The sequence below is a fragment of the Neomonachus schauinslandi genome, chromosome 10, assembly GCF_002201575.2.
Source record: "Neomonachus schauinslandi chromosome 10, ASM220157v2, whole genome shotgun sequence".
In the NCBI taxonomy this organism is placed as follows: domain Eukaryota; kingdom Metazoa; phylum Chordata; class Mammalia; order Carnivora; family Phocidae; genus Neomonachus; species Neomonachus schauinslandi.
The window spans coordinates 34,134,778-34,161,952 of record NC_058412.1 but is presented as its reverse complement, the minus strand read 5'-3'; the positions used below and the strand labels follow the sequence as shown (position 1 = coordinate 34,161,952).

General features: G+C 42.1%; 1 protein-coding gene across 2 annotated transcripts in view; it reads left to right on the top strand.

Annotated features, from left to right (window-relative positions):
• Positions 1 to 27,174, top strand: part of KCNG3 (potassium voltage-gated channel modifier subfamily G member 3) — a 45,576-nt gene extending 18,402 nt beyond the window's left edge. For both annotated transcript variants that reach the window (XM_021697636.1, XM_021697635.1), the window contains exon 2: positions 26,498 to 27,174. In XM_021697636.1, the coding sequence (XP_021553311.1) occupies positions 26,498 to 27,143 (646 nt within the window). In that variant the 3' untranslated portion in view covers positions 27,144 to 27,174. The remainder of the gene's footprint in view (positions 1 to 26,497) is intronic.
• The last annotated feature ends 1 nt before the right edge of the window (position 27,175 follows it).

The window sequence follows — 27,175 nt, the reverse complement described above, 5'->3', positions numbered from 1 at the left end:
ATTACAGATTCAATGGAAATTAAGAAAATTAAGGTATAAGCATTTTTTGTTATCTCGGAGATGTATGATATGATGTTTAAATTTTTTTCAAGCATTAGAAATATCAGAACAAAATTATGTGAGAGAAGGAGAATGGAAATATAAGTTTTATGAGAAAAAGTAACAATGTAAACTTTCTGTTAAAGGAGAGCTTGTTAGTGTATTTTTTTTTTTTAAAGATTTTATTTATTTGACAGAGAGAGATACAGCAAGAGAGGGAACACAAGCAGGGGGAGTGGGAGAGGGAGAAGCAGGCTTCCCGCTGAGCAGGGAGCCCGATGCGGGGCTCGATCCCAGGACCCTGGGATCATGACCTGAGCCGAAGGCAGACGCTTAACGACTGAGCCACCCAGGCGCCCCGTTAGTGTATTTTTTTAATGAGAGTTGGTGGGTTGTATCAAAACACTACAGTATTTAGATTCATTGGATAATTTTTTAAAGTGAGGTAACCATTTCATTTTAAAAATGTCAGTATTTGCAACATGCCAGAATTTGCATGCTTTGTAACTATTTTAACTTAAAAATTATTGTGTCAACATAAATATGTCCCAGGAAGATAATATAGCTTTTCTAAATTCTTTCCGGAGTCACATGAGCAAAAGATTTGGGAACCCCTGTGCTCGAGTGAGTTAGAGGCAAGGTGAGAGCTGCCGGGATGGTTTTGGGGGACCACGTTGCGAGAGGTCAGTAAGTCAAGACAGCATCATGAAATGTCAGGAAATGAGGGTGGTCGCAGATGGGGCATCATGTTAAGTAACTTTATAGGAAGGGGACAGGATGCCAAGGAGCATTTAAATCTTAAATAACAGGGGCGCCTGGGTGGCTCAGTCGTTAAGTGTCTGCCTGCCTTCGGCTCAGGTCATGATCCCAGGGTCCTGGGATTGAGCCCCGCATCGGCTACCTGCTTCTCCCTCTTCCCCTCCCTCTGCTTGTGTTCCCTCTCTCACTGTGTCTCTCTGTCAAATAAATAAAATTTAAAAAAAATAAATAAATTTTGTTTTTTATTTTTTATTTTTTTAAAGATTTTATTTATTTGACAGAGAGATAGAGGGAGCAGAAACACAAGCAGGGGGAGTGGGAGAGGGAGAAGCAGGCTTCCCACTGAGCAGGGAGCCCGATGCGGGGCTCGATCCCAGGACCCTGGGATCATGACCTGAGCCGAAGGCAGTCGCTTAATGACTGAGCCACCCAGGCGCCCCAAAATAAATAAATTTTAAATAACAATACTGAAACACCTGGAAGACAACACTAAGCTTTTGGATTTTATATAATCCCTCTTCATAGAACACTTCATGACAGGGTTTTACGTACCCCTTTACTCATATGCTAACAATGTGCATTAACTTCTAATCACCAAAGATATAGTTGTATGATATGATGTAATATGTTTTGAAGAGAAACAGAAACACTTTCTTTTTTGTCGCTTTAAAGCAAAAACTCTGAGGTAGCATGGGTAGTCTGCATGTCATCTTGTGAGCACCTTCGCATATGTTCAAGGTGGGAGTCGGTGAAATAAATATTACAGAGCTTCCCAATATATGCCCAGCAACATGTGATTTGCTTTATTTATTTTAATTTTTAAAAAAGATTTTTAAGTAATCTCTATATCCAACATGAGGCTCAAACATAAAGCCCCGAGATCAAGAGTTGCGTGCTCTACCGACTGAGCCGGCCATGCACCCCATGAATTGCTTTATTTAGACAAAAGACTCCGAGGTTATTAGTATGTCAGGTTACAGGTTAGGCGATCGAGCAGTCAAGTGACTAACTGCAGCTGCAGGTCACAAGAATGTGAAAGCATTGGGAGTCACCCGAGTCTGATTCCAGAGCTTGTGTGCTTGGGGGAAACTCCACCGCGTTCTGTGCCGTGGCAGCTCTGCGTCTGGGAATGTAGGTGAGGTGTAGAGACCTTTGACTCATGTCTCAGGAACCAAACTAAGGACCATGTTGAATTTAATTGATAGTTATATGTCATTTAAATAAATGGAAGTAAGCAAAAAAGCAGAATATTTCAGTCTCTATAAAGATAAAAATTAAGTTTTACTAGCTAACAGTACAATATACAACGGGCTTTTATTATTTTATTAATATTTTTTAAAGATTTTTTATATATTCATTTGGGAGAGAGAGAGAGCCAGCAAGAGCACGAGCAGGGTGGAGGGGGCAGAGGCAGAGGGAGAAGCAGATTGCCTGCTGAGCAGGGAGCCCCACATGGGGCTGGAACCCAGGACCCTGAGATTATGACCTGAGCCGAAGGCAGACGCTTAACAACTGAGCCACCCAGGCGTCCCTACAGTGGGCTTTTAAACACATGATCCCTCTTTCTCAATTAATCTGTGTAATTTATTTAAATTTTGTTGCTTTGGGGCATTACAACAAATGCTCTGAGGATTTTTTTTTTTTTAATATAAGAGACCATTGAAAATAAAGCAAAATTTAAGCATTAAAAAAATATAGAATTCCTGGGGCGCCTGAGTGGCTTGGGCAGTTGGGTGTCTGACTTTTTTTTTTTTTTTTTGACAGAGAGAGACACAGCAAGAGAGGGAACACAAGCAGGGGGAGTGGGAGAGGGAGAAGCAGGCTTCCGGCAGAGCAGGGAGCCCGATGCGGGGCTCGATCCCAGGACCCCGGGATCATGACCTGAGCCGAAGGCAGACGCTTAACGACTGAGCCACCCAGGTGTCTGACTCTTGATTTTTTGCTCGGGTCATGATCAGGGTGGTAAGATCCAGCCCCGAGGGAGGCAGGCTCCGTGTTCAGCAAGGAGTCTGCTTGAAGAGTCTCTCCCTCTGCCCCTCCCCCCCACACACATTTGAGTGCACGCACTCTCTCTCTCTAATAAATAAATAAATCATTTTAAAAAAGGTAGAATTCTGGGGCGCCTGGGTGGCTCAGTTGTTAAGTGTCTGCCTTCGGCTCAGGTCATGATCCCAGGATCCTGGGATCGAGCCCCGCATCGGGCTCCCTGCTCCGCGGGAAGCCTGCTTCTCCCTCTCCCACTCCCCGTGCTTGGGTTCCCTCTCTTGCTGTGTTTCTCTCTGTCAAATAAATAAATAAAATCTTTAAAAAAAAAAAAAAAGTTAAAAAAAGGTAGAACTCCTTATGCCAATCAAAATGTGTTTTCCTGGAACACAACTACCAATAACTTAAGCAGAACAAATCAATCTGAAATAAAAGAAACACATGTTTTATGCAAAGGTAGAAGAGGAAATTATACATAAAACAATGATCAAGTCTTTCAAGCATGTAAAAAAGTAGAGAAGGTAGAACACCCAACACCTGTGTACCTACCACCCAACTTAAGAATAAAGCATAAAAAGTACCACTGAAGTCCACTGGGTGCCCCTTTGCTGCTGGAATCCCTTCTTCCTCCACAGAAATAGCCACTTCCCTGACTTTGGTGTTATTGTTTCCACACATTTAAAAATACTATTTCCATGTTGGTACATACATGTATGTAGCTACATGTGAAATATAGTGTCGTTTTGCACACTTAAAACCATTTTTCTGAATGGTATCATCAGTGGAATCTGCAGCTTGCCTTTTGAGCTCACGTTTACATTTTTGGGGTTTGGGCATGTTGATACCTACGGCTGTAGCCCTTGCATTTTAACTGCAGTGTTGCAAGCATTGATGTATTTGTTCTTCCCTCAGTGAAAAGTTAGCCTTTAACTGTAGTGCCGCAGTGAGTAGTTTTGTTTGTCTCCGTACACGTATAGGAGAATTGCTGTAATGTGTCTACCTAGGACTGGAGTTTCTATATTGAAAGGTATGCACATCTCCCCTATATGTTGCTAATAGCTCTCCAGAGTATCTGCACTGACTTACTCCCTTACTGGTAGGGAATATGAGTCTTTTTGCTCAGTCCTTGCCATATCCACCATATCAGATTGCTATAAAATAATCTCTCATGTTTAATTCTTTTTTTTTTTTTAAAGATTTTATTTATTTATTTGACAGAGAGAGACATAGCGAGAGAGGGAACACAAGCAGGGGGAGTGGGAGAGGGAGAAGCAGGCTTCCCGCCAAGCAGGGAGCCCGATGTGGGGCTCGATCCTAGGACCCTGAGATCATGACCTGAGCCGAAGGCAGACGCTTAATGACTGAGCCACCCAGGCGCCCCTAATTCTTTTTTAAATCAATTTTATTGAGCTATAATTTACATAAAATGAAGTGCATCCATTTTTAAGTATACAGTTTGATTGACATTTGACAGATGTATGTATCTGTGTGCTTCCCATCCCAGTCAGGATACAGAACATTTTTTTCACCCTAAAATTCCCCTCTGCCTGATTGCCTTAGGCAAGCACTGATTTCTGTCACTGTACTTAGAATTTAACACGACTGGAGTTGTATAAGTTGTACTCTCTTGTGTGTGGCTTCTTTTCATCGGCATAATGTTGTTACTGTTGTTTTAAAGCTATTTGTTTAAGTAAATTCTGCAGCCAACGTGGGGCTTGAACTCACCACCCTGAGATCAAGAGTCACATGCTCTGCCGACAGCCAGCCAGGTGTCCCATCAGCATAATGTTTTCAAACATTCATCCATGTGTTATTTATATCAGTAGTTCATTACTTAAGCAAATTTTTAGATGTAATTCACATAAAATTCACCATTTTCAAGTGTACGGTTTGGTGGTTTTTACTATAGTCACTGTATTGTGCAGCCATCACCACGGTTCCAGAACATTTCATCACTCCAGAAGGAAACCTCTTACCTGTTAGCAGTCGCTCTCCCCTTTCCCCCCTTCCTCTTATCCCCTGACAACCACTAATCTATTTTCTGTCTCTATGGATTTGCCTGTTCTGAACACATCCTATAAATGCAGTTATACAATAATGGAGCCTTTTGTGTCTGGCTTCTTTCACTCAGCATATGTTTTCAAGGTTCATCCATGTTGTAGCATGAATCAGTACCTCGTTCCTCTCTATGGCTGAATATGAATCTGTTGTATGGTTATGCACCATTTTGTTTATCAGTTGATGAGCCATTTGGATTGTTTCCACTTTTTACTTTTACGAATAATGCTGCTGTGAACGTTCGTATATGCAAGTTTTTGTGTGAATGTGTTTTCATTTCTTTGGGGTAGATACTTAGAAATGGAATTGCTGGTCATATGATAATTCTAGGTAATTTTTTGAGGAAAGCTCGTTCCTTTTTGTAGTATTCCATTGTATGAATATACCACATTTTGTTGATCAATTCCTCAATTGATGGGCATTTGCAGTGCTTCGTTTTTATTCTTTAATTTTTTTTTAAGATTTTATTTTTAAGTAATCTCTACATCCAATGTGGGGCTGGAACTCACAACCCTGGGGTGAAAAGTCACATGCTCCACCAACTGAGCCAAACAGCCGCCCCTGCTTCTTGTTTTTAGTAATGAATAAATCTGTTTTGGACATTCGTGTACAAGAATTTGCATGGGCATACTTTTTTTTTTCCTCTTGGACAAATACCTAGGAGTGAGTTTTTGGACCATAGAGTAGATGTATATTTAACTTTTAAGATACTGACAAACTGTTTTCCAAAGTGGTTGTACTATTTTATACTCCCACCAGCAGCGTATGAGCATTCCACTTGCTTTGTGTCCTCACTAACGCTAGGTCTTGTCAGTCGCTAATTTTGGCTATTCTAGTGGGAGTGTATGGTATGTTGTGGTGGTTAATTTGCATTTTCCTGAATACTAGTGAAGTTGGGCATCTTTTCATATCATTTTTTACCATATACATTTCCTCTTTGTGAAGTATGAGTTCCTATCCTTTGCTCATTTTTCTGCCTTTTTTTTCCTTAATAATTAATTATACATCCTTGGTACTGATTTCTGTCAATTATGTGCATTGCAAATATCTTCTTCCTGACTGTGGCTTGTCTTTTGACTTTGTTTATAGTGTGTTTTGATGTACAGAAGTTGTACATTTTAACATAGATTTATCAATATAGTCCTTTATAGTTTGTTTTATTATTCTTAAGAAAACATCTCATATCTTCAACATCATAAGGATTCTTACATATTTTTTAATATTTTCTTAAAATTTAAAAGCTGTATTTAGAAAAAAATTACTTAATTTTTATTTTTCAAATTTGGTCTTTAATCTCCCTAAAATTATTTATGATGTTAGGGATCTAATTTTTTTCGTGTGGATAACAGTCCCCGTAGCACTGTAGAACAGTCCAGTATGTACCCCGCTGATCTAGAGAGCCTTGTCTGCCATGTATCCCATTTCTGTGAGTATATGGACCTCTGGGTTTACTGCTCTCTCCATTGCTTTTTGCTGCCTTTGTTTTTTTTTGTTTGTTTTTTTCTTTTCTTTTTTGCTAAATCTTGCTAGGGGCAAGCTGTAATTAATCTCTTTGTGGAACCAGCTTTTGGTTTTATTCTTCTCTTTTTTGTATCTTTGTGTCCTTATATTTTTGTGGTTTTGATCTTTATTATTCTCTCAATTCTTCTTTCTTCTCCCTTCTGCCCTCCAGTTGTTCTGTTTCTGAGTCATACAACATTTGCTTTAATGAAAACTCATTTCAGAAAATCATTAACTCTCTTGATTGTGTCATAGGTTTTAGTCCGTCAGAAGTCCATCTAGGCCACTGGGGCCACTGCCACACTGTTTCCCAGAGTTGTGCCATTCCCTACCACCACCCACGATGTATAAGAATTTTAGTTGTTTCACGTCCTTGCCAATATTTGGTGTTACCGATTTCGTTAATTTTAGTTATTCTGTTGGGTGAATGGTAATATCTCATTGTGGTTTTTTTTTTTTTTTTAAGATTTTATTTATTTATTTGACAGAGAAAGACACAGCGAGAGAGGGAACACAAACGAGGAGTGGGAGAGGGAGAAGCAGACTCCCCGCCGAGCAGGGAGCCCGATGCGGGACTCGATCCCGGGACCCCAGGATCATGACCCGAGCCGAAGGCAGTCGCCCAACCGACTGAGCCACCCAGGCGCCCCTCATTGTGGTTTTAATTTTCGTTTTCCTGATGATGAGAGTATTGATCATCTTGTTTATGTGCTTATTGGCCATTTATGTATTTTATTATGTGAAGTGTTCAAATATTTAGCCTATTTTTTTAATTGGTCTTTTGGTCTTTATTATTGAATTATAGGAGTTCTTTACGCATTCTGGATGCCAGTTAATAATGTTTTGTACGTATTTCCCTCTAGTCTCTGGCCTTCCTATCATTTTCTGAGTGATGTCTTTTGTTGTACAGTAGTCCCCCCCTCCATCTGCAGTTTTGCTTCCCACGTTTCCGTTACCTGCAGTCAACCATGGTCCTGAAGTAGATGATCCTCCTTCTGACGTCAGAAGGTGGATAGTAGTCTAACACTGTGTCACGGTGCCTACGTCATGCATCTCACTTCATCTCATCACACAGGCCTTTTATTACCTCACATCATCACAAGAAGTGTGAGTTTGGGGCAGTAAAATATCTTGAGACAGAAAGGGGGTGAGAAACCACAATCACATAACTTTTATTAGAGTATATTGTAAAAATTGTTTTATTATTGGGCGCCTGGGTGGCTCAGTCGGTTGGGCGACCGCCTTGGGCTCAGGTCATGATCCTGGAGTCCCGGGATCGAGTCCCGCGTCGGGCTCCCTGCTCGGCGGGGAGTCTGCTTCTCCCTCTGGCCCTCCTCCCTCTCATTCTCTCTGTCTCTCATTCTCTCTCTCTCAAAATAAATAAATAAAATTAAAAAAAATTGTTTTATTATTAGTTATTGTTGTTAATCTCTTACTGTGCCTGATTTGTAGATTAAACTTTATCAGAGGTACGTATGTATAGGAAAAAAACACAGTATATATAGGGTTTGGTACTGTCCATGATTTCAGGCATCCAGTCCACTGGGGGTCTTGGGATGTACCCCCATGGATAAAAGGGGACTAATATACCAACGTTTTTAATTTTGATGAAATCTAACTTGTCAGTATTTTCTTTTATGATAACTACTTTGTGTGTCCTGCATATGAAAGTTTGCCCACTGCCAAATCACAAAGATGATTCCTGCGTTTTTCTTATAAAATCTTCATGGTTTTAGCTTTTATACTCCATCTCATTAATTTTTGCGTGTGATATGAAGTTAGGATTGTAATACATTATCTTTGGTTTTTTACTTTTATTTTTATTTATTTATTTAATTAAAAAATATTTTAAGTAATCTCCATACCCAACATGGGGTTCAAATTCACAACCTCAAGACCAAGAGTTGCATGCTCTACCAACTGAGCCAGCCAGGTGCCCCATCTTTGTTTTTTTTTTTTTTAAATCAACACAACATATACATCCTTTTGTCCTAAATATTTCGTGAGCCTCATAAAGGAGCTGAATTCACTAATGATGAACTTTATTATACCTTTTGTTTGTTCAAACATTTACTGAATACTTCACGATTAGGCACTATAGTGATTTTTTATTTTTTAATTTTTTTAAAGATTTTATTTATTTATTTATCAGAGAGATAGAGAGCACAAGCACGGGGAGCGGCAGAGGGAGAGGGAGAAGCAGGCTCCCCATTGAGCAGGGAGCCCGATGTGGGACTCGATCCCAGGACCCTGGGATCATGACCTGAGCCTAAGGCAGTCGCTTAACTGACTGAGCCACCCAGGCGCCCCTATAGTGAGTCTTTAAAAGACATAATCCCCATTGCCCCTTAGCTGGGGAAACATAGATAAATGTACAATCACATCACAGTGTGATATGTGCTATGTTAGAGGTCAGCACTGGCTGTTTCAGGGGACAGGAGAAACCCAGTCATGCTAGGAATCGAAGGCGAGCCTCTCCAAGGGTGTGATACTTGAGCTCAGACTCAAAGGCCTGGTTGCTGTTAGCCAAGATGGTGGGGGGGTTAGATGTGCAAAGAAAGACTCATGAGAATACTTCACATTGCTTGGAACAGATGGTGCAAGGCGGTGAGTGGCATGATCTGGAGCCTTGTATGGTGTGAGCATGAATTCAGCTTTTATCTGATGATAGTTGGGAGTCAGTAACTCATTACTGGGAGTTGAACATTGCTGCTTTTAGTGCTGCAAATGTTTTGTATCCTTAACTGTAGAAGAAAACATTTAACTTGTTGTTTCAATAAGACCTAACTTGTGCATATTTTTTTTTAAGATTTTATTTATTTTTTCAGTAATCTCTACATCGAACGTGGGGCTCGGGCTTATAAGCCCGGAGATCTAGAGTCCCATGCTCCACTGACTGGGCCAGCCAGGTGCCCCTAACTTGTGTATATTTTAAAATAGCCCTATAATTGGTTAGAAAGACAGATATCATCTTTTGTTTATATGTGTATGTTGGAAGCTTTGTGTGATGAAGTATCATTTACGTCAGATGTTTGCATGTGAGAACCTGGTACACAGTAATCAAGCAAAAATAACTCAACTTGAGCTCTGGGCCTATTATTTACCTGTGGTTAGAAAATAGTAAATAATGATATTAACATGAAATACCTCACTTCTGAAAATATCATTCTTTTGAAATTCATTTTGAGTGGCTTTGTAGGTAGAAACTATTTTTGACATCAAAATGATAAAATGGTATTAAAGAAAAGAATTGATACCAGTTTTTATAAGATGATCTTGTCTGAAGAAGAGGATGGCCTCCTGATACTGCTTCTTGTTTCTTAATTCTTTTACTAATGAATTGCCAATTAAATAAAAAGGGAGTAGAACTCATCTGGGTTGTTATATATGGAATGGGAACAGAACAGATTAATTCTTGTGGCGAAATTGATTTTCTTATAGTATTTAGATGGACCTGTGTCTGTTTGGGGTGGTGGTAAAAGTGCTGGGAGAGATCACTGTGCCCACTGGATGAAGGGGGACCTACCTGGAGTGGAGAATCAGATGGCCTGGGAGGGCGGGTGCTGATGGGTCTGGATTTCTGTTGCTCTCATCTCCTGGAAGCTTTTTAGTAATGAGACTCGGAGCCACGGATTTTGGGTCTCTTCACTCGTATGTGTATGTCCACTGAGAACATGGTAGTCTTCTAAAAACACGTTCCTTAGCAGCTGAGGAAGAGAAGCTTCCCCGATGTCCCTGACTTTGAGAGCCTCAGCCACACCGCAATGCCTGATGGTTCTACACAGTCACCCCAGAGCCAAGGTCCTCAATTAGAAGGTAATGAACATGGGGTGCCTGGGTGGCTCAGTTGGTTGAGTGTTGGACTCTTGGTTTCGGCTCAAGTCATGATCTCAGGGTCATGAGATCGAGCCCCACCTTGGGCTCCGAGCTTAGCAGGGAGTCTGCTTGAGATTCTCTATCTCCTTCTCCCTCTGCCCCTCCCCCTGCTCCCACGCACTCTCTCTAAAATAAATAAATAAAATCTTTAAAAAGAGAAGGAAATGAACATGAACACTGAAGCAAGATGTTGATGAAATTCTTCTTTTTTAAAAAAAAAAAGATTATTTGAGGGGCACCTGGGTGGCTCAGTTGTTAAGCGTCTGCCTTCGGCTCAGATCATGATTCCAGGGTTCTGGGATCGAGCCCCGCATCAAGCTCCCTGCTTGGCAGGAAGCCTGCTTCTCCCTCTTCCACTCTTCTTGCTTGTGTTCCCTCTCTCGCTGTGTTTCTCTCTGTCAAAGAAATAAAATCTTAAAAAAAAAAAAAAGATTATTTGAGAGAGAGAGAGCATGAGTGGGGGGTGGGGCAGAAGCAGAGGGGGAGAGAGAGAATCCTCAAGCAGACTTCCCGCTGAGAACAGAGCCGTCTCGGGACTGGATCCCAGGACCTTGAGATAACGACCTGAGCTGAAATCAAGAGTCGGATGCTTAACTGACAGCCACCTAGGCACCCCAAGATGTTGATAAAATTCTTTACAGAATTTCACTCTAGAAAGATGATTTCTGTCTTTCCATCTGTTAAGAAAATGAAGAAGATGGTTCAGAGTGGCTGCTTTCTCTTGTAGTGAGATTTTTCTGGGTGGTTTCCCTTTCTTTACTTGCCTTTCAGTTTAGGGACAGCCTGGTTCCCTCTGCCTCCTACATCTCGCCGGGAGGTCTGGGACAGTGATGAATGTCTGCCGAGTGCCGGGCGTCTGCTCACATCCTTGTAGCTGGAGTCTCTACCTCGCCATAGCCTGCCAGTGGCAGGGTTCTGCTGAAGGCTTCTGACATCCATCTCCCATTTCATTTCATTCCTGTCATCTCCTGCTAGTTTGGGCCTCCCATTTGTCTTGCCTGTGTCAGAGCCTCCTGACTGTTCACACCCTCCAGCCATCCCATACACTCCTGCCCGGTGCATATTCCCACAGTCCACTTGGCTTCTTCCGAGCTCAGGGGTCTGGCAGCATGCCCGGCACATAATAATCTCTTAAGAAATGCTTATTAAATGAATGAATCCACCTGTTGCCAAATCTTTACTGGGTTTCCTTTGCCGTAACTTGACTTTCATAATTCACCAGCTTCACTGTCAGGCTTCTGTGTACACACCCAGCCATAATTCCCACAGTCACCCCCTCTTCCACTGCACATCTCACTTTGCAACCAAGTGAGGCCCCTGTTCTCTGAGCACCACAGTACTTTTCTTTTTTTTTCTTTTTTTCTTTTTTTTTAAAGATTTTATTTATTTATTTGAGACAGAGAGAATGAGAGGGAGGAGGGCCAGAGGGAGAAGCAGACTCCCTGCCGAGCAGGGAGCCCGATGCGGGACTCGATCCCGGGACTCCAGGATCATGACCTGAGCCGAAGGCAGTCGCTTAACCAACTGAGCCACCCAGGCGCCCCACCACAGTACTTTTCTGCTGTGCTTTTTCTGACTTGGCCCCTCTGCTCCTTTTCCTACAGTCACTGCATGGTTTTTGGCCTTTATTTTTGCTTTTGAATATTTTGTGGTCCTCTAACCAGACCTCCTGTTTTCAGTCTCTCCTCTAGCAGAAATGTCCATGTTGCAGACTTAGCACCCTAGCTAGCCACCAACTTAGCCTGGTGCTTGTTTCCTCAACTATAAGATAGGGATAATGCAATAGTGATGACTAACTTATGGGCTCTGAAGAATAATAATATATAGTTCAAAGTTATTTTTTTTTTTTTTAAAGATTTTATTTATTTATTTGACAGAGAGAGAGATAGCAAGAGAGGGAACACAAGCAGGGGGAGAGGGAGAGGGAGAAGCAGGCTTCCAGCCGAGCAGGGAGCCTGATGCGGGACTCGATCCCAAGACCCTGGGATCATGACCCGAGCCGAAGGCAGATGCTCAACCACTGAGCCACTCAGGCGCCCCAATCTCCCTCATTCTCTTGGGATAACCACTGTTAATAATTTGATCACTTGGCCCCATTCCTGGGTACATTTGTACCTATAAAAATGACCTGGTATATTTAAAGCACCAACCTCCTAGTCATTTTAATAAATGGTATCTGTGATCATTGCCATCGGATAAACTTCCATCTTTGTCACCTGCTGCCTCCATTAGGCTTTTTTTTTTTTAAAAAGCTTAAGTGTAGCTGCTTTCGCATCTCCAAATTTACCCAATACTTTCCTGCCTTTGCTTGTGCTGGTCTTATCATGACAAATTAAATTGCCACTTTTTTTTTTTAAGAGATTTTATTCATTTATTTGACAGAGAGAGCATATCAAGGGGAGCAGCCGGCAGAGGGAGAGGGAGAAGCAGGCTCCCCACTGAGCAGGGAGCTGGATGTGGGACTCGATCCCAGGACCCTGGAATCATGAACTGAGCCAAAGGCAGATGCCCAACTGACTGAAACACCCAGGTGCCCCTAAATTGCCACTTTTTCAAAGAAACCTTCCATAATCCCTTAGGTGAAGGAAAACTTACCTTTTTCTAAACTTCATGCATGTTGATTACAGCATTTATCACTTTCTATGTTTTATATTTGAGTGTATATGGGTAGATTGTTGTTGGAGAGGGGATGTCTTAACTTTTCACTAAGTTTTAAATTTGGGGGGTACTAAGTTATAGTTTGTCTTTCTCCTCCTCCTCGTCTCCCATTAACCAGTTTTTCAAAGGATATGATAAAGGATACAAAACAACAGCCAGATGAAGAAATACATAGGGCAAGGTATCGAGAAAGGGTGTGGAGCTTCCATGCCCTCTCCAGGTGCACCATTCTCCCCAGATCTCCATGTGTTCACAAACCCAGAGGCTCAAAAGTTGAAATTGTATTTTTTTTTTTTTAAGTAACATCTGTGCCCAACGTGGGGCTTGAACTCATGACCCTGAGGTCAAGAGTCATATACTCTACTGACTGAGCCAGCTAGGCATCCCCAAAATTGTATCTTTTATTTATTTATTTTTTATTTTATTTTTTTAAAGATTTTATTTATTTATTTATTTGAGAGAGAGAGAGAGAGAAACAGCATGAGGGGAGAGGGTCAGAGGGAGAAGCAGGCTCCCCGCTGAGCCGGGAGCCCGATGTGGGACTCGATCCCAGGACTCTGGGACCATGACCTGAGCTGAAGGCAGTCACTTAATCAACTGAGCCACCCAGGCGCCCCAAAATTGTATCTTTTAAAAAAAACTTCTTATTTTGAAATAAGTTTATACTCACAAGAGGTTGCAGAAATAGTGTAGAGAGTTCCAGTGTACCCTTCATTCGGCTTCCTCCAGTGATAACATCTTACATAACTATAGTTAAGTGCTATCTGTAATTCATTTTTCTAGACCTCTCTGTGGCTCTGTAGAGTCTGGTATACAGTAGGTACTCATTAGCCTTATTGCGTGATGAATGAATTAATGTGCTCCATGGGCTTAGAACCACAGCCAAGTAATAGATTGTCATCCCATCCTTATTACTCCAGGACATTGGCTTGCCCTGGCTAGTACTGACCTGTCTCAGGAGACTCAGACCAAAGCCATGGACATTTCCTGACTCTCTTCATGAACATTTAGTTGACCCACCAGGCAGGGAGGATGAGAAAGGGTTCTAGAACTTATTTCAAAATAATACCTGAGGAGGGATATGGGTGCGTGTGTGTGTGTGTATGTGTGTGTGTATGGAGGAATTAGCTATGAGCTGATGGTTGATGGGACTGGATATTTGGGGGTTCATAATACCATTCTGTCTTTTTTGCATATTGAATGGGTCTCAGTTCTTCATCTCAAAAGTTACACACACACACACACACACACACACACACACACACACTGCCACATTGCCAAAGCATTATAACCATTTCTTAGGTTTTAGAATCCATCTCTATTAAGTCACACTAGCAAGACAGATCTCCTAGCAAGATACATACTACCTCAGGTTCTACCACAGTGCACTTAATTCATGTATTTGGGTTGAAAATGGAACTGATTATTATGCCTAAAGGAGAAGGGAAGGGTTATGGAAACACTCTGAAGTTTGATGGAGATCTACATAGGATGAGTCGCCCCCTGTCCTAGCAGAGCAGGTGGTGTGGTCCTTGGATGTACAGTCAAGATCTTGGTTGTTCCTTTGTAGAAGGTCACTGGTCCCTCTTTATCTATAAAGAGAGAATGTGGATCTGGTGCCTGGATTGCTAAAACAGGACAGAGAGATGACAGAGAGAAGTGGTACTGTGCAGTTAGGAGGTGGAGCCCCGTTTTACTCAGGCAGGGAGAGAACCACATGCTCCTCTTTGCTACTCTGGGAGTAAGTGGTCAGGGGGGGAATAGATCTGGCAGAATTACAGCAGCCCCTTAACTCCAAGTAGGGAGGCCAGTCTTGGATAGCCAATCCTCAACTCCCGGTGGCCTTTCTGTTTATCACTCTCCTTCTCCTGCCAGTATTCTAAAGAAATGGCCATCCAAATACAGACATGAGTAAACACATAGTATCAAGTGGGGAACATAAAATAACAAGTATAGGGGCACCTGGGTGGCTCAGTCGGTTAAGCGTCTGCCTTCCGCTCGGGTCATGATCCCAGGGTCCTGGGATCGAGCCCTGCATCGGGCTCCCTGCTCAGTGGAAAGCATGCTTCTCCCTCATTCTCCCTCTGTGCTCTCTCTCTTTCTCTCTCATATAAATAAATAAGTCTTAAAAAATAAAATAACAAGTATACAATGATTACAGCAATAAGGAAATACATAAATCCCAGCCAAGATTCAGTGTAGTACATAACCAATGAGTATGTATTATCAATCTGCCATTTGTGAGCTGTGGGGCATGAGCAAATGACTTGTCTTTACTTCAGTTTCCTCTGTCGTAAGTGGTGAAAATAACAAAACCTATTACATTTCATTGTGAGAACTAAATTAATACATGTGAATTTAGAGAAAGATGCTTGGTACTTGAGTGGGTACAGAATCTGTTTGTATTTATTCTCATTATTGTTCTAGGTTGGAAGATAAAAAGATGTGAATGATACAGATTTTTTTTTTTGAAGGTAATTAAAGTGCACAAGAAAAGTCAAGATTTGTTTTTAAAATTCTGTTTTCCCCATTCAACTTACTATTTTTTTTTTTAAAGATTTTATTTATTTATTTGACAGAGAGAGAGACACAGTGAGAGAGGGAATGCAAGCAGGGAGAGTGGGAGAGGGAGAAGCAGGCTCCCACTGAGCAGGGAGCCCGATGCGGGGCTCGATCCTAGGACCCTGAGATCATGACCTGAGCCGAAGGCAGACGCTTAACGACTGAGCCACCCAGGTGCCCCTCAACTTACTATTTATGGAGAAAACTCTTTTAAGGACATAAAAGACACTCTAGGTAACGTGGTGACATTGACGTGCAGTGTGTTGGAAATTTTTATTCCACCGTGTTATTCTTACACTGTATGTGCCCGTTAGAAATGTGATTGGAAAAAAAAAGAGATGTGATTGGAAATGCCTTGTACATTTAGGCCTGAAAGCCTGGGGTAGGAAGCGTGTGACTTTTCCTTTTGTGGCATTGCTGGGGTCGTGCTGGTCGGTTCAAGCTGCTGGCAACTCCATCATGGTGATTGCTCTTCTATTTGGGCATGCTTTATACTTTTTCTTTTTCTTTTTTTTTTTTTTTTAAAGATTTTATCTATTTATTTGACAGAGAAAGACACAGCGAGAGAGGGAACACAAACGGGGAACGGGAGAGGGAGAAGCAGACTCCCCGCCGAGCAGGGAGCCCCGATGCGGGACTCGATCCCGGGACTCCACGACCACGACCTGAGCCGAAGGCAGTCGCCTAACCGACTGAGCCACCCAGGCGCCCGCTTTATACTTCTTCTTAAATTTGTTATTAAATTGGACAAATAATACATGCTCGTGGTAAAGCATTTAATGATACAAAAGGGGATGAAGTAAAAAGTGAGTTTCTGTCCTGCATCAGGTTCCCAGGTTCCCTCCCTAGAGACAGCAACCAGTGTTAATGGTTTCTTGAGTATTCTTCCAGAACATGTGTGTGCACACACACACGTTCAATCATAGCATAATTTATGTATGTTCTGCACCTGTACGTCTTGAAGAATGTTTCACATCAAAACACAGTAATGCACCTTATTCCTTTTCTTACCCACATAGTATAAGGTAGAGTCATAAAGTTGCCGATATCAATTTCATATGATTCAACCTAATAACTTTGGGAAATATATTTATATAGTCAATCTCCTATGCATAGACGTTTCTCTATCTTTTTTTATCCTTGTGTATTACAAGCAGTGGATCTCATTGTACAGTTCTTGCGTGAATATGAGGGTAAGTGTGTGGGATAAACTCTTGCAGTGGATGGCTGGGTCTCATGTGCTGTATTAAGCTTGATATATCCTGCCAATTACTCTTTTAAATGGCTTTACCAATTTATGCTGCAGCCAGGAGTGTATAAGAATACAGGCAGAATTCTTGAAAGAAGAATGGAAGGCTAGAGCGTTCATCCTTGCCTTCTCTCTACTCAGGAAGGCACTGAACTGATCTCCTTTTGAGTGCGAAGGGAGGACTGTGAGCCCAGAGATGGTCTGTAACAGCAATAATTATAGCCACAATCTGTTAAGAACTTACTATTTTTTTTCACTTACTATTATTTTATATTATTTCATTTAATTCTTATGACAACCTAAGAGATAAGTTCTATTATTGTCACCATTTAACTGATGAAGAAAATTCAGGAGGAGAAATTAAATAGCTTATCCAAAGTTCCATGGTGAGTTATTAGTGGAAAGGGGTGGCCTGCCTCAAGATCCTGCTATCTTCCTCCCTGTGCTGTATAGTTTCATGTACAAAAAAAGGATATAGTATTTTTATTTTGGGTGAAAAATGACCAAAGTCTATTATCTTTACACACACACACACACACACACACACACACACACACACACACTTGTCTTTAAGGAACTTATATTTCCTCTTTCCCCACCAAAACAATAAGGTTGATTTTTAAAATCCTATTCCAATTTAAAGATAATTTGAAGCTATTATGTCAAAAATATACCTGTACTTCCGTGTTTGTTGCAGCATTATTTACAATAGCCAAGACTTGGAAACCATGTAAGTGTCCGTCGACAGATGAGTGAATGAGAATGTGGCGTGTATGTAATGGAATATTATTCATCCATATAAAGAAGGAAATCTTGCCACTTATGACAATATGAATGGACCTTGAGGGCATTTTGCTAAGTGAAATAGGTCAGACAAAGAAAGATAAATACTGTATAGTCTTACTTACAAGTGGAATCTGAAAAGAACCAAACTCAAAGATAGAACAGTTGCCAGAGGAGGGCCCTAGGGATGGGAGAAATGATACAGAAAAGGGGAGAAAAGGTACAGACTTCCAGTTACAAGGTCAATTGTTCTGTGGGGATGTAATGTACAGCATGGTGATAATAGCCAACCATCCTGTATTGTATATTTGAAAGTTGCTGATAAGTAGATCTTAAAAGTTCTCATCACAAGGAAAAATATTTGTAACTATGTGAAGTGATGAATGTTAACTAAACTTATTGTGGCAATTACAGTATATACATATATCTAATCATTGTGTTGTATATCTAAAACTAATACAGTGTTATATATCAGTAACATCACAATAAAACTGGAAGAAATAGAATACAAAACAAATTTCATTTTATTTAATTAATTAATTTATTTATTTTAGAGATTTTATTTATTCATTAGAGGGAGCAAGAGAGAGCACACAAGCAGGGGGAGAGGCAAAGGGAGAGGGAAAAGCAGACGCCCCGCTGAGCTGGGAGCCTGACGTGGGGCTCAATCCCAGGACCTGGAGATCATGACATAAGTTGAAGGCAGACACTTAACCATCTGAGCCACCCAGGAGCCCCTAGAAAACAAATTTTAAAGATAATTTAATAGGAATAGTTATTGGGATTTGAATTAATATAGCATTTTCTTATGTCATATTCTTTTTCATTTCATTTTATTTTATTATCATTTAAAAAAAATTTTTGGAGAGGGAGGGCAGTGGGACAGAGCAGAGGGAGAGGGAGCGAGAATTTTAAGCAGGCTCCAGGCCCAGTGCAGAGCCCCTTGTGGGGCTCGATCTCATGACCCTGAGATCATGACCTCAGCCGAAATCAGGAGTCGGACCCTTAACTGAGCCACCCAGGTGTCCCTATGCTATATTCTTACACATTGTGATATTATACTTATTTTTTAATAAAGATTTTATTTATTTATTTATTTGACAGAGAGAGTGACAGAGAGAGTGACAGTGAGAGAGGGAACACAAGCAGGGAGAGTGGGAGAGGGAGAAGCAGGCTTCCCGCGGAGCAGGGAGCCCGATGCGGGGCTCGATCCCAGGACCCTGGGATCATGACCTGAGCCAAAGGCAGACCCTTAACGACTGAGCCACCCAGGCGCCCCTATACTTATTTTTAATATAGTTTTGTTATAATTACATATGTATATATGTACATATATATGTACAAATGTGTTTACATGTATAAAATTTATAACATGCATGTAATAACTATTTCAGATGGTTTTCTGTTCTGTTGTATGTTTGTGTAGTTCATTCAGCTTCATCAGATCAACTATCTGGTAAAAATATTCAGTCTTTGGGGGCGCCTGGGTGGCTAAGTCATTAAGCGTCTGCCTTCGGCTCAGGTCATGATCCCAGGGTCCTGGGATCGAGCCCCGCATCAGGCTCCCTGCTTGGCAGGAAGCCTGCTTCTCCCTCTCCTGCTCCCCCTGCTTGTGCTCCTGCTCTCGCTATCTCTCTTTCAAATAAATAAAATCTTTTAAAAAAAAAAATGTTCAGTCTTTGACTGTTTTTATATTTCTTTTTTTTTTTTTTTTAAGATTTTATTTATTTATTTGAGAGAGAGAGAATGAGAGACAGAGAGCACGAGAGGGAAGAGGGTCAGAGGGAGAAGCAGACTCCCTGCCAAGCAGGGAGCCTGATGTGGGACTTGATCCCAGGACTCCAGGATCATGACCTGAGCCGAAGGCAGTCGCTTAACCAACTGAGCCACCCAGGCGCCCCTGTTTTTATATTTCTTAATTGTCCCTGTTGTATCAAATTTTTTTTTTAAAGATTTTATTTCTTTATTTGACAGAGAGAGGGAGACAGACAGCAAGAGAGGGAACACAAGCAGGGGGAGTGGGAGAGGGAGAAGCAGGCTTCCCGCGGAGCAAGGAGCCCAATGTGGGACTCGACCCCAGGACCCCGGGATCATGACCTGAGCCGAAGGCAGACGCTTAACGACTGAGCCACCCAGGCGCCCCCATTTTAACCATTTTTAAGGGTACACTTCAGTAACATTATAGGTATATTCACATCGTTATGAAATGCACCTCCAGAACATTTTCATCCTGCGAATCTGTAACTATCTGCCTATTAAAAAACAACTCCTGTTTCTCCTCCCCTGCTAGTCCCCGGTAACCACCATTCTACTTTTTATTTCTATGAATTTGACTACTTTAGATAATCTCATAAAAGTGAAATCATACAGTATTTGTCTTTTTGTGGCTGGATTATTTCACTTAGCATAATGTACTCAAGGTTCATCTATTTTGTAGCATGTGACAGATTTCCTTCCTTTGTAAGGCTGAATAATACTCCATTGTATGTATATACCACATTTGTTTATCCACTCATTGTTGATGGACCTTTGGGTTGCTTCCATCTCTTGGCTGTTATGAATAGGGTGCTATGAACACAGGTGTGCAAATATCGCTTCTAGACCCTGCTTTCAAGTCTTTGGATATGTACCCTGAAGCAAGATTGCTGGATCGTATGGTAGTTCTATTTTTAATTTTTTTGAGGAGCCCCCCCTAATGATTTCCTTAGTGACTGCACCATTTTGTAATCCCACCAACAGTGACCAAAGGGTCCGATTTCACCATACCTCCACCAACACTTGTTATTTTTTTGTTTTTTTTTTAATAGTAGTCATCCTAATGGGTGTGAGGATACATCCTCATGGTTTTGATTTGCATTTCTCAGATGATTAGTGATGTTGAGCCTCTTTTCATATGCTTGTTGGCCATTATATACCATTTTTGAGAAATGTTTATCGAGCCCTTTGCTAAGTTTTTAATTAGGTTATTTGATTTTTTTTGTTGAGTTTTAGGAATTCTTCATATATCTTGGATGTTGACCCTTGACCCTTTATCAGATATGTGATTTGCAAATAACTTCCCCCTTTATATAGATTGCCTTTTCTGATTAAAAGAAATAAAATTAAAAAATTTTTAAAAGATTTATTTATTGTAGAGAGAGAGAGAGCGCATGAGTGGGAAGGGCAGGAGAGAGAGAAAGAATCTCAAACAGACACTGCATTGAGCATGCAGTGATTTAAAGATTTATTTAGGGGCACCTGGGTGGCTCAGTCTGTTGAGCGTCTGCCTTTGGCTCAGGTCATGATCCCAGGGTCCTGGGATCGAGTCCCACATCAGGCTCCTTGCTCAGCAGGGAGCCTGCTTCTCCCTCTGCCTGCCACTCCCCATTTGTGTGCGCGCTCTCTCTCTCTGACAAATAAATTAAAGTAAATAAAAATCTTAAAAAAAAAGAAACATCATTAAAAAAAGATTTATTTATTTGAGAGAGAGAGAGCGAGAGTGTGGGGGGTCGGGTGGTGGGGAGGAGCAGAGGGAGAAAGAAACCCAAGCAGATTCTGAGCTTAGCGTGGAGTCCATTGTGCGGTTCAATCTCACAACCCTGAGATCAGACCCAAGCAGAGACCAAGAGTTGGTGGATCAACAAAGTGGGCCACCCAGGCGCCCCTGTAGATTACCTTTTCACTCTGCTCGGAGATTGAATCCTTTGACACACAAAAATGTTTGAGTTTGTTGTAGTCCCATTTGTCTATTTTTGCTTTTGGGGTCATACCCAAGAAATCACTGCCAAGTCCAATGTCATGAAGTTTTTTCCCTGTTTTCTTCAAGGAGTTTTATGGTTTGAGGTCTGTAATCCATTTTGAGTTAATTTTTGTATAAGGTTTCAGAAAAGGGTCCAACTGAATTTGATACCCTTTTGGATGGTGTGCTTTGGTAATCCCTTGAAGGTCCCAGAAGAACCTGAAAGCTTCTTGTGGCTGTGGAGTGGCCATCCCAGGCCCTTGAGTTCTTTCAAAGTCATTTACACTGTACTGGACAAACATCTGTGGGCACTTGCTAAGTGTCTGATGGGTTTGGGAAATGAGAGAAGGTAACAGAAATAAGGCGGGGAACTCTCTGGGGTGATGTGAATGCTGTATATCTTGATAGGAGTTTGGATGATAGAGGTTATGCCTTTATCAAAACTCAGTGAATGCACACTTAAGGTTTGTGTATTTCATTGCATGTAAAGTTTACATCAAAAGAAAAAAATGAAAAAAATATTGAACTGTAGTTAATGATATGCACTTTGAAGTTTTTAGAGGCAAGTGCACTTTGTTCTTAAAAAAGAAAGATAGATTGGGGCGCCTGGGTGGTTCAGTCCGTTAAGCATCTGACTCTTGGTTTTGGCTCAGGTCATGATCTCAGGGTTGTGGGATCAAGCCCTGCATTGGACTCCATGCTGTGCCCTTCTCTCCACTTGCACACGTGCATGCGCTCTCTCTCTCTCTCTCTCTCTCTCTCTACAATAAATAAATAAATAAAATCTTAAAAAAAAATGAAACAAATACTGAACTCTAGTTAATGATATGCACTTTGAAGTTCTTAGAGGGAAGTGCACTTCCCTCTTTAAAAAAAAAGATTAACAGATGGGTAGATAGGTGAATAGGTGATAAAATATAAATGTAAATGAATTTGGGGCGCCTGGGTGGCTCAGTTGGTTAGGCAACTGCCTTTGGCTCAGGTCATGATCCTGGAGTCCCAGGATCAAGTCCTGCATCGGGCTCCCTGCTTAGCAGGGAGTCTGCTTCTCTCTCTGACCCTCACCCCTCTCATTCTCTCTCTCTCAAAAATAAATAAAAAATAAATTTAAAAAATGTAAATGAATTTGCTCCATGTTTGAAATTTTTCATAATAAAATGTTGATGGAAAAAGATGAGAAGATAGTACACAGGAGACTTACCTTTACCTCACACACCATAGTTACTGGCCTTGTATGTTTTGTCTAGCCTTTGTCCGGGTGGGAGGGCAAGGGGTAGAACTGTTTAGTACTAAAGGCATCTGCTCCCCCTTCGGAGACTCTGGAAACCTCTGAGTCATTCCCGGATGTGCCTTCTATCACGAGGGATCCATCGAGTGACCAATGGTAGCCAGCAATTGTGGTGGTCCTCCGGTACCTACAGGAAGGAGCACATTTTCCGGCATATCTCAGGGTACAATTATATGTAACCGAAACAAAAGTTTCATCAAGCTATACTCTGCACTCTGATATTTTCTATTCCAATTTCTGAAACGAATGTCAGTTTTGATCCGTTAATAGGTTAAGAACTGACATTGGAAAAATGCTGCTCCAGCACTTAAACCATGGAGACCAAAAGATTGACATCCATCACTTAACATTCCCAGCGAACATTGCCATAAAAACCTTTAGCATTTTCACATATTCCGTAGAACTTCAAAGCCCAAGAGACCCGGGTTTCGTTACACGTGCCACTGCAATCTCTCAGTTGTGTGACCTTGGCAAAGATGTTTAACTTCTTAACCTCAGTTCCATCATCTGGAAAATGGCCCTATCAGGGGAAATACACACTTCATAGAGTTCTAGAAAAGGACTAAATGAAGCGATATCTGTAAAGTGCTTTGCACAGTGCCCAATGGAAAGGCTTCAGGAAGTGGTAACTATTTTTTTTTTTTTAAAGATTTTTATTTATTTGAGAGCGAGAATGAGAGACAGCATGAGAGGGAGGAGGGTCAGAGGGAGAAGCAGACTCCCTGCTGAGCAGGGAGCCCGATGCGGGACTCGATCCCGGGACTCCAGGATCATGACCTGAGCCGAAGGCAGTCGCTTAACCAACTGAGCCACCCAGGCGCCCAGTGGTAACTATTTTTATTAGCCATGAATTCATAGGCTTCTGTGTTTGGGCCTTGAAAGAAATCAGAATGGGCTTCCAAGGAATATGGTGTCCCTCCTATCTTCTCCTTTTTTTTTTTTTTTTTTTTAAGATTTTTTTTTTTTTTTTGACAAAGAGAGACACAGCGAGAGAGGGAACACAAGCAGGGGGAGTGGGAGAGGGAGAAGCAGGCTTCCCGCCGAGCAGGGAGCCCGATGCGGGGCTCGATCCCAGGACCCTGGGATCATGACCTGAGCCGAAGGCAGACGCTTCACAACTGAGCCACCCAGGCGCCCCCCCTCAGTATCTTCTTTCGTTCTCTTTTCCTGTTTGTTTTTGATAGAAGTAACCTTGGGGAGCTCCCGACTGTTGGCTATAGCCCTGAGTAAAACAGTACTCAGTTTTCTAGCAGTTGTCGGTGGTGGCTTTGGCAAGAATGCCATTTGGAAACCTGGGGCGTTTTGGCAGCCTTTGTCGTGTTTGTTGTCGGAGACTGCCTTGGCATAGTCCTAGGTGAAAGAGGGATGCCTGGGGTGTCTCACTGATTCATCCCTTTGGCATGGAATTCTGGATAAACTGCATCTGACTTGGGGAGGAGGGTGGGCAGGAAGAGCCCAGAGGGCCTCATTACAGAGGTGTTTACCTCTTTGAAATTCCCTTACTGAGGGATTATTTGGATTTCCTCCTTTTTAATCTGAACAACTCTGGCTGCTGGTGGAAATAATTAGAACGTGTTCTGGTATTTTGGGCACCATTAGAATTTTTGCTCTTCTTAACTGAATAGAGTCTTCGGGCTTTATTGCTGGGAGAGCCCTTACAGGATCAGTGCGAGTGTGCTGCCCGGCAGGCCCCTTCGAGCAGGCGCGGCAGCAGGCCTTGGGCACCGGTTGGCTGCGGGGCTCTCTCTCCAGGCTGGCTGGGGAGGAGACACAGCACTCTAGCTGGAGAAGGGTGCACTTTAACCACAGCCAATCTGAGAAAATGAGGACCATCACTACTGTGTGCAGGTGCAATCCCTTTGGAGTGTGCATCGTACTGCTTACCATACAGACCCGTTTATTACCTAGGATAGCATCCAATTTAGAGGTCTCGGCAGCTTAATGCAACAAAGATGTATTTGTTGCTCACATATCTTGTCCAGTCTGAGTCAGGGTGGGGAATGTCTGTCTCTCTGTACGGACACGCAAGGGCTTGGGCTGGTAGGGGCCCCAGCCATCTTGTAGCCGTCTAGGACACCTGCCTTCCAGGTTGCCATGGCAGGGAAGAGAATTAGCACTCACCCTTCTGTGCTTTTGCCCAGAAGTGATAGAGGTCATTTTGCTCATGGCTCATTGGTCTAAACTGGTCATATGACCCTGCCTACCTGCAGAGGGGCTGAAAATATGGGGGTACCTATGGAATAGTTGATGAGCGTTACCAAGGAGAAGTCATATGCGGTATTCTATTTGCTAAAACTATATATTGGAAAAAAAAATGCATCTTCTATTCTCTAGAACTACCAAGTTTCTTTACCTGCCCACTTTCCTAAGCCTCCAGATTCAAAGAGGCCATCATGGCGGCCGCTTTTACTGATGGCCTGGTGGGGACAGGGCAGCTGTGGCCAACCACAGGGTAATGGCATTTGTGAGCAGAGCAGCAGATAATACAGTAGAGGAATAGTGGGGGCAGCGTGGCTTCATGCTGACTTGGTGTGGTTACTTTGTGTGGTAGGCTGAAAAACACTCCCCGTTTTGCCCCAAACATATCAGGTCCTAATCCCTGGAACCAGCGGGTGTTACTTATATGGCAGAAGGGGGTTTGCGGATGTGATTAAATTAACGATCTTGAGATGAGGGGGTTATCCTGGCTTAGCCCAGTGGGCCCTAAATGCTATCGCATGTATCCTCATAAGAAGGAAGCAGAGGGATCTGACACTGTGACGGAAGAGGAGGCAGAGACTGGAGTGATAGAGTGACAAGCCAAAGAATGCCCACAGCCCCAGAAACTGGAAGAGGCAAGGAGTGGATTCTCCCCTGGAGCCTCTGAAGGGATTGTGGCCCAGGAACTGGGGAACAGGGCAAGAGCGAGAATTTTCTTTCTATACTCTCTTTTTTCATCTTTTAAATTTAAACCGTGTGAATGTACTACCTATTCAGTAAATAAAATTAACCTTTACAGCCCTGCCAACCCTATAGTAGGGGAACATGGTTCAATTTATTTATTCAAGGCTTTATTTATATCAAGGCTTCCAAAACAGTGTGCTGAGATTTAATTTCCTCAGCCTTGGGGAGTGCAGGCAAGGGCCAGGGGAGCCAGAGCCCCCTGGGTTGCTGTCTTTGACTTCAAGAATACTACCCCTTGCTGCCAGTGTGCTATGTAAATATTCTTATTTCCAACACGTGCAGTGATGTGGAAAGGTTGGTCAATACAGCTCTAGGTGAAATGTGGCCTTATATTTTAAAATACATGTCACATAAAAATAGCTATGGAAAACCAACCAACCAACCGGTTGGGTCCTTGGGGAAGAATCTAGTGATTATTTCACTCCAGTGCAGGAGCCCTCAGCCTTTTTTCCACGGTGACCCTTGCAATGAGGATGTCATGACCTGGCGCAGTCCCGGTGAGGCTACTGGCGGCTCCTGCCAAACCCCCAAACTAGCTCAGCTTCCGTGTTTCCCATAGGAGCCCACAGGAAAAGAAAGCAGTGTAACATGTTAGGAAATGATCTTGAGTTCACTCTTATTTACCAAGAACTAAATCATTGAAAACTTGGGTATGTCCACCATCAGTCAGAACAGTCATTCTGACCTGCCCCATAACTGACATCACAGTGGGGACCGCTGTCCTCACAGTGTAAGTAACATTTCATATTGTGGCTAGCTGCATGGAAGGTCATTTTAAAACACCAAGTAAGAGATCAATTTTCTAAAAGATTAGTGACAGGCAAAAAAAAAAATACTTGGTGGTATTACATGCAGTATATAAATAGAAACTTGATCAATTCAATTTTCATTTGAACTGTAATCTTTGTTGTTCTGTTGTGTCCTGGTGGGTCTGATGATGTTGGTAATGCTGTTTGTTCTTAATGTTTTCTGGAAAAAGTAACTGAAGTCGTTTGTCAGTGTAGTACTATCTGAAGATATCTAAGAGCTATTAAAATGCTTAAAAATAAAATGATCAATTCTTCTTTTGTTCTCTTGACAGGATAATTGAAGCTATCTGCATAGGTTGGTTCACTGCAGAGTGCATTGTGAGGTTCATCGTCTCCAAAAACAAGTGTGAGTTTGTCAAGAGACCCCTGAACATCATTGATTTACTGGCAATCACACCGTATTACATCTCCGTGTTAATGACAGTGTTTACGGGCGAGAACTCTCAACTCCAGAGGGCTGGAGTCACCTTGAGGGTGCTTAGAATGATGAGGATTTTTTGGGTGATTAAGCTTGCCCGTCACTTCATTGGTCTCCAGACACTTGGTTTGACTCTCAAACGATGTTACCGAGAGATGGTTATGTTACTCGTCTTTATTTGTGTTGCCATGGCAATCTTTAGTGCACTTTCTCAGCTTCTTGAACACGGGTTGGACCTGGAAACATCCAACAAGGACTTCGCCAGCATCCCTGCTGCCTGCTGGTGGGTGATTATCTCTATGACTACAGTTGGCTATGGAGATATGTATCCTATCACCATGCCTGGAAGAATTCTTGGAGGAGTTTGTGTTGTCAGTGGGATTGTTCTCTTGGCGTTACCTATCACTTTTATCTACCATAGCTTCGTGCAGTGTTATCATGAGCTCAAGTTTAGATCAGCTAGATATAGTAGAAGCCTCTCTGCTGAGTTCCTCAATTAATGCATTGCAAATCGATTCTTACGTACACTTTG